We start from the raw sequence: 13245 nt of genomic DNA on the forward strand, positions 1-13245 counted from the left end.
CTTATTATTTTTAAAATCGGTAGGTTTGTCAGTGATATTTTGCAAGCATTAAGATATGTATATAATTTAAAAATATAAAATATAGGTAAATATATACATATATATATATATATATAAATCAGTTTTATATTAAGTCAAATTTGCTCATGAAGGCTGCTAAATACAGAAAACAGTAATATTGTGAAATATTATTAAAATTTAAAATAACTGTTTACTATTATAATGTCACACTTTGTTTCCCTGTGTCTTGTGTTTCTACGTGCTCCCTGTGTTTCCTTATGCCCTTACTTGGTTTTGGTTGATTAGTTTATTAGTCCCCAGCCCTGTGTTATTAATTATCTAGTTAAGTCTCCCCTTCATAAGCCCTATGTTTCCCTGCCTCTGTGTCTGGTCTTATCGTCATTCTATCATCATTTCATGTTCATCTGTATTTCCAGCAATTCCTGAGTTTTGTTAATAAAACCCTAAGTTTGGAAGTAGTTCCTTGCCTCCTCGTTCCCTTCTCCAGAGTGTGTCATGACATATAATAATATACTTTAAAATATAATTTATGCCTGTGATGGCATATTTGAATTTTCAGCAGCCTGGTCCTTAATGATGCTTCAGAAATAATTGTAATATGCTAATTTGGTGCTCAAGTGACATTTCAGTCACACTTTATTTAAAGGTTCAATTCTCGCTGTCAACAAACCATTAACTATGACTTTTGCCTCAATAAACTCCTATTAATAGTTAGTAAGGTAGTTGTTAAGTTTAGGTTTTGGGTTGGATTAGGGATGTAGAATATGGCCATGCAGAATATGCTCCTTATAAGCACTAATTAACAGCCAATATGTTAATAATCGGCATGCTAATAAGCAACTAGTTCATTGTGAGAATTGCTCCCTATACTAAAGTGTTGCTGACATTTCTTATTATTTTCACTGGATTTCTGGATTTTTCAATGAATTTGAAGTTCAAAAGAACAGCATTTATTAGAAATAGAAATCTTTTTAACAATACAAAGTGTTCACTTTTGATCAGTTTAATGTGTCCTTGCTGAATAATCCATGAATATCTGTGTATGTGTATTCATTGTTTTGTTGTGTCCAGGCTGTAGAGCAGACGTTGCTATCTCGTGATTCCGCCGTGAGCTTTATGCTAGAGAAAGGAGAAACTCTGCTGACCCTCCTCCACTCCCCTTCCATCACAGACAACATGACCAGACTACAGGCGGACTACCAGGAGCTGTGTGGCTCAGCAAGGGTGCGCTCACAAAGACTACAAAAACAATCTTTTAAATGCAACATAACATAGAAGACATTTGCTGTTGTGAAATAGTTATATATGCTAATGTACATAATGCACATAAAGCTCACTGCTCAGTCCACCTAGCATGTTATAGACACTAATCAGCAAAACAGGTAATTCAAAACATGCTGTGATATAATGTACAACCTCCAACATTTACATATCAATGCTTGCTTTAGCAATTTGGAAGGGTAACAGTCATATACATATATAATCATTTAAAACTAAATTGCAAATTATAAAGAGTGGGGAGAAACAATTTGCTATGAATGTGTAGATTATTTCCCTTTTAAAATTTTGAATATTAATTTGGAGGCTTTATGTGCTATTTCCTCCAAGATGGCATCCATTAACCCTGCAATCAGTGCTATGAATACCCACGTTCCAATAATTCATCTCATGCTTGCAGCTGTCAGAAGCTCTTAATAGCATGAGAGTTTCCAGCTGTGTGTTTATATATGTGCTTCAGTGTGAGTGCTTGCAAATGTCTTGATCATTTCTGTCATTTAAATATATTTTCTTAGACCCACGTTCACAGATTGGAGGCCCAGGTGAAGAAACAGGAAGCTTACCACAAAGATCTACAGGAAATTGAGCGTTGGCTGTTGCAGATGTCCAGCAGGATGGTGACTCCTGACCCGTCATCAGGCGGTGGCCTGGAAGCTGCCACTCAGCAGCTAGCCAGACATAAGGTGACAAATCACAAAGCTTCACGGAAGAGCAGAACCCTATAAATAACCAAACACACATCTGCATTTTGTTTACCCACATAAAAAAAAGTTGTCATTACAGTTTCAGTTAATATTAGTATTCACAAAATTATAAATATATTACTTGGAGAACCTTTTGTTTAAATTTATGTTTGCACAAATTATCTCATCTCAGGCTATTATGGAGGAGATAGCGGGTTTTGAGGAGCGTTTGGCTACACTTAAGGAAAAGGGAGAGGAGCTGTTGTCCGGTGGCAGCGAGCGCCTTCAGGCTCGGCTTCGCCAGCAAATTCAGAACCACCAGCAGGGAGCTAGAGACAGCTACTCTGCCATCTGCAGCACTGCCCAGCGTGTGAGTTTACTTGCCAACACACCAGCACAAGACCAGCATTGTGCCGATGTTTACTGTGCATATATACCTACAACAGTATATAAAGACTCACAGTTAATATAAGCAGGAGTGTGATTATGTGACTTTTAATGATGGACACAAGGGTGCATCCGTTATTGCCCTGTAAAAATATCTGCAAACATCAACTAGCTGTTTAAAAGCAGCCAATTATGTCTTATCAGCCACACGAGGGCGGAGGTTATGGACATTTAACAACTCGTGAAATTTTTAAAAATGCCTCTGGCGTGGTTGAAAATGACAAGTGCAGTGCAGTTTTATTTATTTTATATTATAATAATAATTGAATAAACAATGAACAATAATAGTAATATTTATTTATGTATTTATTGATTGATTGATTTATTATCCGTTATTATCCCAGTAAATTCTCCCATATTGAAATTTTGAAGTTTTAGTGCTCATTAAATGTATGATTTCCAGTCATTGTGCTGGTGTAATTGCTTATTGTCCTCTGCTCACATCAAATCTTTGTTCCAGCAGCAAGCTCAAGTGTGTGCCAAATTTCTGCCACTCTTCCAGAACCTCCTGATTATTTTAATCCACCCTGCTTAGCTTCCTAGTTGCACAGGTCCATTAAAGTGCTGACAAAATTCTCCTTCCAGTGTATTTGTCTTTTAAATCAGATTAAACAACCATTACCAGGCAGTCAACAAACTAGGGATGTCTGGCAATGAAATGTGCTTGACATTTTGACTTCTGCGTGCCAGTGTCATTACAAGGAGACCCATCAGGAGGCACTAAGAAATCATTTCTCCTTGAAAGCGTATCATTAAAGCCCATGGCAATAAAAGTGAGCACATATACCCCCTTTGCAAATCACTATTTCCCCCCTACTCCAGCTCTTGCAGTATCCTACCAAAAGCTGCCACCTGCTTTCCTCTAAGAACCCTAATCACACGCACCCCTAATATGGCATCTACTCTCTGCCATCTGACACATTGCCCGCTAAGTCAGTCTCTGAGCAAACCACCCAGTCTATTAATACCTCGCCCTCTTCCCCGTGCCAGTTTTATTTTGCCCATCAAGTCCAATTCTGTCAAAACAAGCCGAGACATTGATAAAACCCCTCCCTTCTGGTTTGCTAGTTTATACCCCGTACCAACATCTTGTGCCAACCTTGCCAGAACAATGCCATCCGGTAAATCCCGCCACCTGGCAGTCTGGTCAATGAGTTTCTCAGTCTACACGTGCTCTGCCAACTCCTGCTGTCTGCCAAAGCAAGCCTGTCGTTGCCTGCGCCCCGCGAGGACTTGAGAATTAAGAATGTCAATCAGCGTCAGCTTTTCTGCTCACGGGATTAGGGATGCCAGAGCATTCAACACCTGTCAAATAGGCTTTGTTTTATGTTGACCCGATTTAGCATGGTTAACCGTATGCCCCACTCGTGTCGTTTTCTGTTTTGCTCCTCAAATATGTCAGAGTCATGCTGTTCCTGTTTTATACAGTTAAGGATTATTTAAAATACCCTTTGAGGTGCATAATTTAAATGTTACATTTTGAATTGGCTCAGTTATGGCTTCTGTATGTGGTGTTTCAATTTTAGCTAATTACTTTTGCCCACTTCGTGCAGTGTGGTTATTTTTTGAAGTTTTGAGGCAAAAATTTGTCTGTTTGTGAAGGTGTATCAGAGTCTGAATCGGGAACTGCAGAAACATGTTAGTCTGCGGGATACGTTGAAACAGTGTCAGACGTGGCTTTCAAATGTACAAGAGGAGATACAGCTTCCTGTACATGCAACACTCTGCCTACAGGAGGCGCTAGCACAGGTATACTTTTTATGTTGCTTTGTGCATGTACACAAAAGTGGCACAATGAAGTTGTTATAAGAAAGCCAGACTCTATCATCAATTCTTCTGGGGGGGTCTCTGGGGGTCTCTTAAATATCCCATCAGATGAAGCAGGAACGAACTCTGCAGGAACAGGCTAGCACCTATTTGCAGCTGGTGTGCTCCACCTGTGATCTTTCTGATGAGAAGGTACGAGAGACGGCTGCTGAGATACAGCAGGTCAAACTTCAGGTGAGTAATAAATAGAATTTTAAGAATACATTAAAGTTTTCTAACTTTAGGTTTTAGTTGCTTCAACTACAGACACTTTTATATGGAGCTGCTAAAGGCTGATAGGAGGAAAAAATTGTTTTTGCATTCCCCAGAGAAACTTTTTTTCCTTACATAAAACCTCTAAATCTTTTTACAATGTCTTTTTGTTACTTTTCAAAAGATGTTTGTATAGTTTTTATTGGTTTAAGATTGTCCCATACCCAGACTTTCAATTTTAAAATATGAAAATACATAACAAAACCCATAGATTTGGTTGGAAAATATTTATACTTTCCACCCAATGCAGATCGAGGAGAGAATGCTGGAATCTCAAGAACTAGCAGATAACTGGAGAGAGATCAAAGACTTGCGTTCCAACATTGAGTGTCGTCTTCTTGAGGCTGAACAACTCCTCCAGAGCATGTTAAGGAGGCCAGCTGAGCTTGAGCCAAAGGTTGCACAGAATCAGCTGGACCAGGCTCAGGTAAGCGACAGATTTGTGTCCAGATGACAGCCATTAGAAGACAGCAAAATTTATTACGCATTTGTATGAAGCATGAGATTTTTGAAAAACACTACAGCAAATTTTATATTACATTAATATCTTATGCACAAGTTTTGTACATTATCTGTACACTACAGTATATCAGTTAATCAGATGCAGTCTATTATGTATTGCTGAAAGCTCTGGTGAGCTTTGCCCTCTCTTACATTTTCTGGCAGGAAGCTTCATTCATTAATAAAGATTTCTCCCCAGATTACTCATCTGGGTGTAATTATGGATGTGTGAATTGATTTGTCAGTGCCTGTAATAACAGCGTCCAGGCAGACCCTTTCATTGTGTGTGAAAAATAGCACATATTACCATCTCTGGATGATAATTGTCAACAATAGATTGAATGAAAACCCCAATTACCTCAAAGCTCACTCTCTACCAGTGACAGAGGGTGTCATCAAGAGCTGTCCATTTGGCAGGATATCAAATAAAGACAGGCAGCATTTATTAATAACACCCCATATTTCATGCCACAAAGGACTTTATCCAGGAGATGCGAGCCAGGCAGGTTGATCTGACCCAGCTGAGAGAGAGCATCAATAGGCTAACGGCTGGTCAGGAGTCCCCTGAGCTTATGGAAGTTGGGCGGCTGCGCTGTGCTTGGCTGGATCTGGGCAGACAGGCTGCACAGCTGCTGGAACAGAAAGAGGAGGATCTACAGAGGAGCGGGGACTATCATGACTGCATTTGTATGGTGGAGGAGTTGTTTGACCAGCTGTCCAAGAAATGGGATCAGTTGGCCAGGCATGCAACATTTCCTTTCAAATTTTGCACACCATATTTATGTTTAATAGTTGCCATGTGTTCTTCCGACATTATTGTCAGCCATTCTTCTCTTTGTTAACAAAAGCACTAAATCTTTTCTAGGGGAGATATTGAGAGCACAGCTGAGTGTCTGGATGCCTTAAAGAAGTTATCCACAGACCTGCAGGACCAAAGATGTGTGCTCGATGACCTTAGAAATAATAGGCATGGGATCCTGCCTCGTCTGAGCTTAGAAGACAGAGAGCTGGTTAAGGAGCAAGTGGGTTACCTGGAGCAACGTTGGACCCAGGTGGAATCGCTTGTCCAGCAGAAAATACAAGATTCAGCGCAAACACTGGAAGAACTCAGTCAAATCGAGGACCATTTCCGGGAGGCTCAGGAGTGGGCTGAGTTGCAGCAGCCATCCCTGTCTGAGGTTCTCAAGACTAGCCCCCCTCCAGATTTGGCCCAAAGCTTTCTGTTTGATCACTTGAGCTTTTGTGCAGAATTGGAGGCCAAACAGAAGCTTCTGGCAGAGGCCGTGACCGATGCCAATAGTCTTTCCTCTCGCCTAGGTCTTAATGAAAGGAGGAAACTGCAGACTTTGGTCCAGGAAGCACAGGCAGAAATAGAATTGCTTGGAACTAAGGCTGCTCAGTATCGTAAAAGTCTTAACAAAGTGTTTACAGAACAAACGCAGTTCCTACAAGCCCTCGACAGAGCAGCGGAATGGATCAGGAAGCAAGAGCAGAGGGCTCTTGCAGATGATCATGTCGCGCTCCTGCCAAATGTACTGCACAAGCAGGTGTCAACTTGTAAGAATTTTACCAGCAGCCTAAGAGCATATCAGGTGGAGCTCATGTCTCTTTGGGTACAAGGACGAGAATTAGTGAAGGATGCCACCAATGAGGAGAAGAAGGAGACCCTTCAGAAGTTGGAGGAGTTGCAAGCTACCTTCGAGGCTTCCTTGCAGAAGAGTACGGAGCATCTGCAGCATCTGGAGAAAGCACTAGTCATTCGCAAGTACTTTAAAGTAGACCTTGACAGGATCTGCGAGTGGCTGAAACAAGCAGAGGTAGCTACATTTCCAATTATTGACCTGAGCCGGAATGATGAAGACCTTCAGAACCAGTTGACCGAATACCAACAGCTCCTTGATCATGCTTCAGAGTATGAAAACCTTTTGCTCATCGTCCAAAGGGCAGGGCAGGAGATTCTTCCCACCTTAAATGAGGTTGACCACTGCTACCTGGATGAGAAACTTAATGGCCTTCCACAACAATATAATGACATGCTGTTGTTGATCAGAGAGAAACGCGAAAGGATCCAACAAGTGCTTTTGGAGCGCAGGGAGTTTGAGTCCCTCATCGATGTCACTCGAAAAGCTTTGAAGGAACTTCAGGAGAAGTGTGATGGTTTAGAGATGAAGTCAGCCAACCAAAGTGTAGAGGAGGGCGAAAGATTGCACAGCAGTTATGAAGATCTCATGAAAGGTCTTGCAAATCTCTTTCAGGGAATGAGAGATCTTAGGGTTAAAACTCAGGATTTCCTTATCATGGGTCAGCCATATGCTCCTGAAGTCATTGATCAACTAGTTCATCTCCATGGCAGTCTTAACCAGCAGATCGAGTGTAAGATGAAAGAATTAAGTAAAACATTGAAAATATTAAATGTGCATCGAGCAGTTATTGAGAAAATGGACTATAGCATTACTAGATTTAAGGAACTCCTTGGCAAATTTGACTCCAAAGGAGATGAGGAGGCAGATGCCATGGAGAGATTATCTACTCTACACAACCTATCAAAATGTCTTAAAGAGGTTAGTTCCTATCCAGAGGGTCTCAAAGCACAAAATGATGACCTCAACCAGCACTTTGACATAAAGACCCTTAAGACTCAGGTTATCTTCCGGGAGGAACAACTACTTACTCTAAAGCAAAAGATTAATACACGCATAGAAGAATGTGAGAGAGGTTTTAGGGGAAATAAGGATTTTCAAACTGATATTAAAGTATCAATAGACTGGCTCAAGAGTCTTAGGGATCAATTAAGATATCCATTAATTTTTGAAGAAGCAAAAATTGAAATTGTGCAGGAGGAGGTCAGGTCACTGTCAGCACTTCAAGAACAAATGAAATCTAGGTTTGGATTATTAGAATATATGACTAATGAAGAGAAAGAGAAGTACTTCAATGACAAAAAGCCATTTCCAAAACTCTTTGAAACCACTTTAATGGATATTCCAAAGCTGAAGGATGATCTTCAACAAGCTGTCAACACCAAACAGGTAAGATATTATTAATTCCTGAGAGTTTGCCCATGTTTTCTGACTGAATAATGAAATACTGAAGTTAGGATTAATGTTTCTTTAAAATGTCATGTGTATCCTCAGGTGGCCTTGCAGACTATTTTGTCTCTGCTCCAGATATACCACCATTTCTTGAAATCTGTCCAGCAGTGGTTTGAGGACGCTGGTGCTCTGCTTGAGCATGCTCCACAAGAGGTAGACCTGGAGAAAATTTCAGACTGCCTCAAGGACTTAAAAAATATAACGGGCCGGGAACAAACTGTCAAATGTACGATGCAAGAAATGCAAGGTCTAGTACCTAAAATGGGTGACTTTTTGAGCCCTACTGTAATGAAGCAAATCCAGCAACAATGTGAGGATTCGTATCACAAGGGAACAGAGATCTTTGAGCAGCTAAAACAACGTCAAGACAATTTGCAACGGTAATGCTAATGAGGTTTTGACATTTAAATAGATTTACAGATATTGATATCTATATTCTCTTTACAACTGTTGTACGCACTTGCTTTATTTTTCTGTTAGAAGCATAACTCAGTGGAGATCCTTTCATGATGAAACGGATGAAGTTATCCGGCAGATGAATGAAGTTGAGAAAAGGATGACGGAGTTCACAACTGCCAGAGCAAACTCTGAACAAGATGCCGAAGACAAGCTTTGTTTATACCAGGTCTATGACTAAGCATTTCTTTCCTTGTCAAACTCCTAATACATTGATATATTGCCGCTTTTCTAAATATTTCCTGTTGCTTCAATTTTTTTTCTACAGAATGTTGATTCACAAGTTCAGGGTCTTGAAGATGCACTGAATGGCCTGAAAGAAAAAGCAGCACAGTTTGATCAACCTGCCATAAAAGACGCTACTTCTCGGTCAGTCTGTTCACTGAGCCATCGGTGGACTCGGTTGCTCAGCGTTGCTCGAGCTCAGGTGAAAGCCCTCCAGGACTCTGCACGTAACTGGAGATGCACCAGGGAGAAGGTAGGGAAACTTACCAGGGACAGATATTCTCAACTCATTGCACTAAGATGCTCTTTTATGATTCTCCACTTCAGAGAATGTAATCAAACAAATGCAATAGTTCAAATCAATACTTGATTGATAAGCAGATAAAATGCAATAAAATTATTGTTAGATGCCCAAATAGCATATTTTTAAGTAAACAAACAGACCAAAAGAAAAGAAAAACAGAATTCTGTAAGCAGTAAGAACCTGTGGTAGAGCTAAATAAATCTTGGCTGTGGTTCTGTGTTCAGACAAGTGCATCAGTTGCCGGCAATGGCCTGAGAATGACGTAATGCTTGGCAATGACAGTCCATACGAAAATAGCCCAACATGGAAGTTGCCAACTCACCACTCCTTCCATAAATGTGATCACAGGAAATGACATCATTGATGGAGGGATATGCTGTGTAATACACTATATGTACTTCTTTATATATATATATATATATATATATATATATATATATATATATATATATATATATATATATATGATTATAGAACATGAATACTTTAATATACAAAAGATTGTTGAAGAGCAAGCCATATCAGTATCATGTTAGCAGTAACTGTCTCTTATTTATTTTTGGCAGTGCACACTAATTCTGTGTAGTTTCTTTGTGAGCCTGTTTCATTGTTCAGCAGAGGATATAACATCACTCAGTAAGAATGACTCAGTTGCTTTAAAAGCTGTATGTAGCACAGAGAAAGGAGTGTTTTGCTTTTTTCATCTGTTTCATCAGTAATTCATTATTAAGAGTTCCTTGATGTCCTGATAGCTGCTGTGTTGTGACCAGTTACTGATATCCAAACCATTCATTGAATGAACAATTTGGAGTAAATTACACTGCATTAATTCTTAATGACTCATTTTTGATTGATTCTAAAACTCGACACGAATCTGAATGAACGTTCAAAACTTCATCACTAGCATGGCAACCGAACATTTAAATATAGATAAAAAGAACAACAAAAAAAAATTATTTATTTATTTATTTTTTACAATAAAATAAATGTTAAAGCTTACAGTGTTATAGAACATATGAACAGCAGTAGAATCTGTAACCCATTCCACATTTCTTTGTGATTAGCTGGAGAAAATGCAGGCTGTCTGTGAGGACCTGCACAGTCGTGTTCCTGACAACATGGTGGAAAAAGCCTCTAGTATGGCAGCCCTACAGAGCCTTCTGGAGTACCACGATTCCTTCAGTCGAGAGGTGGAGAGAGAGAGCAGCGCACTGACCCTCCTCAGACACCATGTGCTCAACCTCTTCCTCCATCCTCATGCCTCTGCATCCACCACAGACAGTAAACACAACCAACTCAATCCATGTCTGCTGGAAATTCAGAGCATTCAGGAGAAATATGACAAGTATGAATATCTGTCATTCTGTCTGTCTCTGTTCTGTTCTGTCTGTCATTCTGTCTGTCCTACTGCTCAAGAGTGGATAATAAATCCACTGTTGTTATAAAATTATAGAGACAACTTTTTCAGTTCCATGAATGTTTAATTAATACTTGAAAACATCTGTGTAAAAATGCAGATGTTGAAGAATAGTTACCTATTCCAGTAATTTTTTAAACATTTCCAACCCTACTTTTATGTCATTTGCTTTTACTTCTTCAGTCATTTACATAATATGTATTTTTTTGTTTCCCTTTTCTCCCTCAGTCTGTTGCAGCAGGTGTGTGCTAGCAGACAGCAGGTGCAGGTGGAGCTGCGGGAGAGAGAGGAAGTGGTGAAGGAGTTGGGCCTGCTGAAAGGCTGGATTCAGGACACCCAGGGGCTGCTGCTAAGCCCCACAGCAGACCTGGATAACCTGCTTACTGACCTGGAGGTACAGCAAACCACCTTATACAGTGGAGGAGATGCAGATAGAGCTCGCATTCTAACATCCTACAACCCAGTTTACTTTGCTCATGATAAGTATGGTATGTTTTTGTGATATCTGCTAGACGGCTCATGGAGGCATGCGGTCTCACCGCCAGAACCTTGAGCAGATTGCAGATCATCAGCAGATTAAATACCAGGACCTCAGTTCCACCCTTCCTTCAGAGATCAGCACCCAGCTGGCAGAGGTTACGCTGGCTCTGGGTTCTGCAGAAGATCAGGTACCTTAATTCATAGTAGGAATGTCAAAAATACATGTACCAAGTGAATTCTGGTGAGGGATTAATGTAAGCATGTAAAATATGTAAGATCTAGCAGTAGGCATTGCAATGTAAATGCAGCCAAACAGACTAGCCTAATCTGATTTAAAAGAAAGAACAGAAAACCATTAACTAATATTGATTTTAATCACAGAAAATAGGCATGGTCACTTTATAACTTCCCTGTTAATTTCTCCTTTGCTCAGGTGCAGGCACGGGAAAGAGAGGTCCAACACAGCAGAGATATTAAAGAAGACTTTAACTCCAGACTTCAGGATATCTCAAAGAAAGTCAAACTCATCTCTTTGAAACTCAAGCAGAAGGCTGTGGATATTGAGGAGGCTAAAAAGGAGACAGAGGTATGAATACAGCACAGTCTTTGGAAGCTGTGGTACAGACTCTCCCCTGATTACTGAATGCACAGTGCAAATGATGACAGAAGTGTGCTTCAGAATGACTTCTGCGCAGCCTAATTTCTAAATGTATCACAATTCATAACAAGGAATTCATAATAAGACAGTGTTATTTTAGTGTTCTGATGTTATCATTAATATGTTAAATTAGTTTGTAATTTTCTATTTTTAAATTTTTTATTTTTATGTTTGGAAAATTTGAAATAATTTGTAATTAATTAAATATATATATTTAGCTTTATATTGTTTTAGTTTATTTTAGTACTTTAACTTATTTATTTAAATTATTTGCCAAGGCAACATTTTACATTTTTAAATTTTTTCATCCATTTAAACTGCCAATTTTTTATTTTATTTCTTATAACACATTCATCATTGTGATTTTACGACTTAAAACATATTTTTCTCTGCCATTTTCTTCAATTTTTCTTTCTCTATTAATCCAGACTCTATTTGAGGAAATAGAGGAGTGTGGTCGTGCTCTGTCTGAGCTAGATGTGGCGGTGCAGGAGTTTGGTGAGCAAAATCCTCTCCTAGCCAAACAGCTGGGCTCCAGCCTGAGTAAACTGACTGAGCTTCATGCTCAGACCAGCCGACTGGCGGAGGGAAGGACCACAAGCCTTCAGAAGGTCAGCATTGGGAGAAACCTAGTTGAAAGCAATGATTATTTTTGCAGTTCTGTTTGTTGACACTTATTCTTCAAATCTGAGCATTTTTTAAAAAATAAAATGCATTCAACAAATTGGTCTTTTTCTCTATTTTAGGCAGAAAAGAACTTTGAAGAATTTAATGAAATGCTGACGTTAACGCTCAACTGGACAGAAAAAGCAGAGACTGTGGTGTCAGCCAACATCATGTGGAGTCCAGCCTCTCAGATGCAGGAGCAGATCAGATCCCATCAGGTGGTGACACTCGCTTTAGCCAGATCAGACCACAATTGTTCACAATTTTCAGTAGCTGTTGGGGTAGAAATGTAATGTTATTTTGTGATATATCTCAATCAGGCCTTATTGCGAGAGTGGGAAGATCTCCAAGGAGAGTTTGAGGGTCTGGTGGAGAGGGTGGGACTGCTGGGGGAGGTGGTCCAGACAGATGCTCTACAACAGCAGGTGGCAGAACTGAGCAGACATGCTGAAGAGCTGCAGCAGAAAGCCAAAACAAGACTCCTGATGCTACAAGATGCAGCCAAGGTAATACATAGCAGCATGTCACACTACATAAAAGTAATATAATGATAAAAAAAGAGTATTGCAGTGGGCTATGCATGTTCCCATGTTCTTTTGGCTCTAGTTAATATTTTGCTGTGATGTATCATACTGAATAGAATTATGATTATTTTTACAAAGCTATTTTATTCTTATATCATCTCAGTAAATTAAAAGAAAAAAAAAATGCATTATTGCTGCCACAGTATGGTTCAAGCTTCAAGTCTGCATCTTAGAAAAACATTGCCATCTAGTGGCCAGTTAGATTAGCAATGTAATTCTTCATCTTTCTGTATCTTTTTTGCTAGACATAATTTATGTCTGTTCATTAGATTGCTGTATGTTCACAACACTGCTTTAACTTAACATTGTTTTATAGGTTTATGTTAAACCATGCAGTCTATGCCTATGAATTAG

At 39.5% G+C, this 13245-nt stretch overlaps 1 protein-coding gene across 1 annotated transcript in view; it reads left to right on the plus strand.

Annotated features, from left to right (window-relative positions):
* syne1a (spectrin repeat containing, nuclear envelope 1a) overlaps positions 1–13245 on the plus strand; it is a 122161-nt gene that overhangs the window by 60193 nt on the left and 48723 nt on the right. Inside the window, exons 70-87 of the mRNA XM_079376216.1 lie at positions 1093–1245; positions 1815–1982; positions 2176–2352; positions 4032–4178; positions 4305–4430; positions 4759–4935; positions 5486–5751; positions 5875–8038; positions 8144–8481; positions 8582–8726; positions 8826–9035; positions 10151–10431; positions 10732–10897; positions 11016–11171; positions 11417–11569; positions 12070–12252; positions 12388–12525; positions 12628–12813. Coding sequence (XP_079232342.1) covers positions 1093–1245; positions 1815–1982; positions 2176–2352; positions 4032–4178; positions 4305–4430; positions 4759–4935; positions 5486–5751; positions 5875–8038; positions 8144–8481; positions 8582–8726; positions 8826–9035; positions 10151–10431; positions 10732–10897; positions 11016–11171; positions 11417–11569; positions 12070–12252; positions 12388–12525; positions 12628–12813 — 5334 coding nt within the window. The remainder of the gene's footprint in view (positions 1–1092; positions 1246–1814; positions 1983–2175; positions 2353–4031; positions 4179–4304; positions 4431–4758; positions 4936–5485; positions 5752–5874; positions 8039–8143; positions 8482–8581; positions 8727–8825; positions 9036–10150; positions 10432–10731; positions 10898–11015; positions 11172–11416; positions 11570–12069; positions 12253–12387; positions 12526–12627; positions 12814–13245) is intronic.

The sequence above is a fragment of the Barbus barbus genome (genome assembly GCF_936440315.1).
Source record: "Barbus barbus genome assembly, chromosome: 24".
Classification (NCBI taxonomy): Eukaryota; Metazoa; Chordata; class Actinopteri; order Cypriniformes; family Cyprinidae; genus Barbus; species Barbus barbus.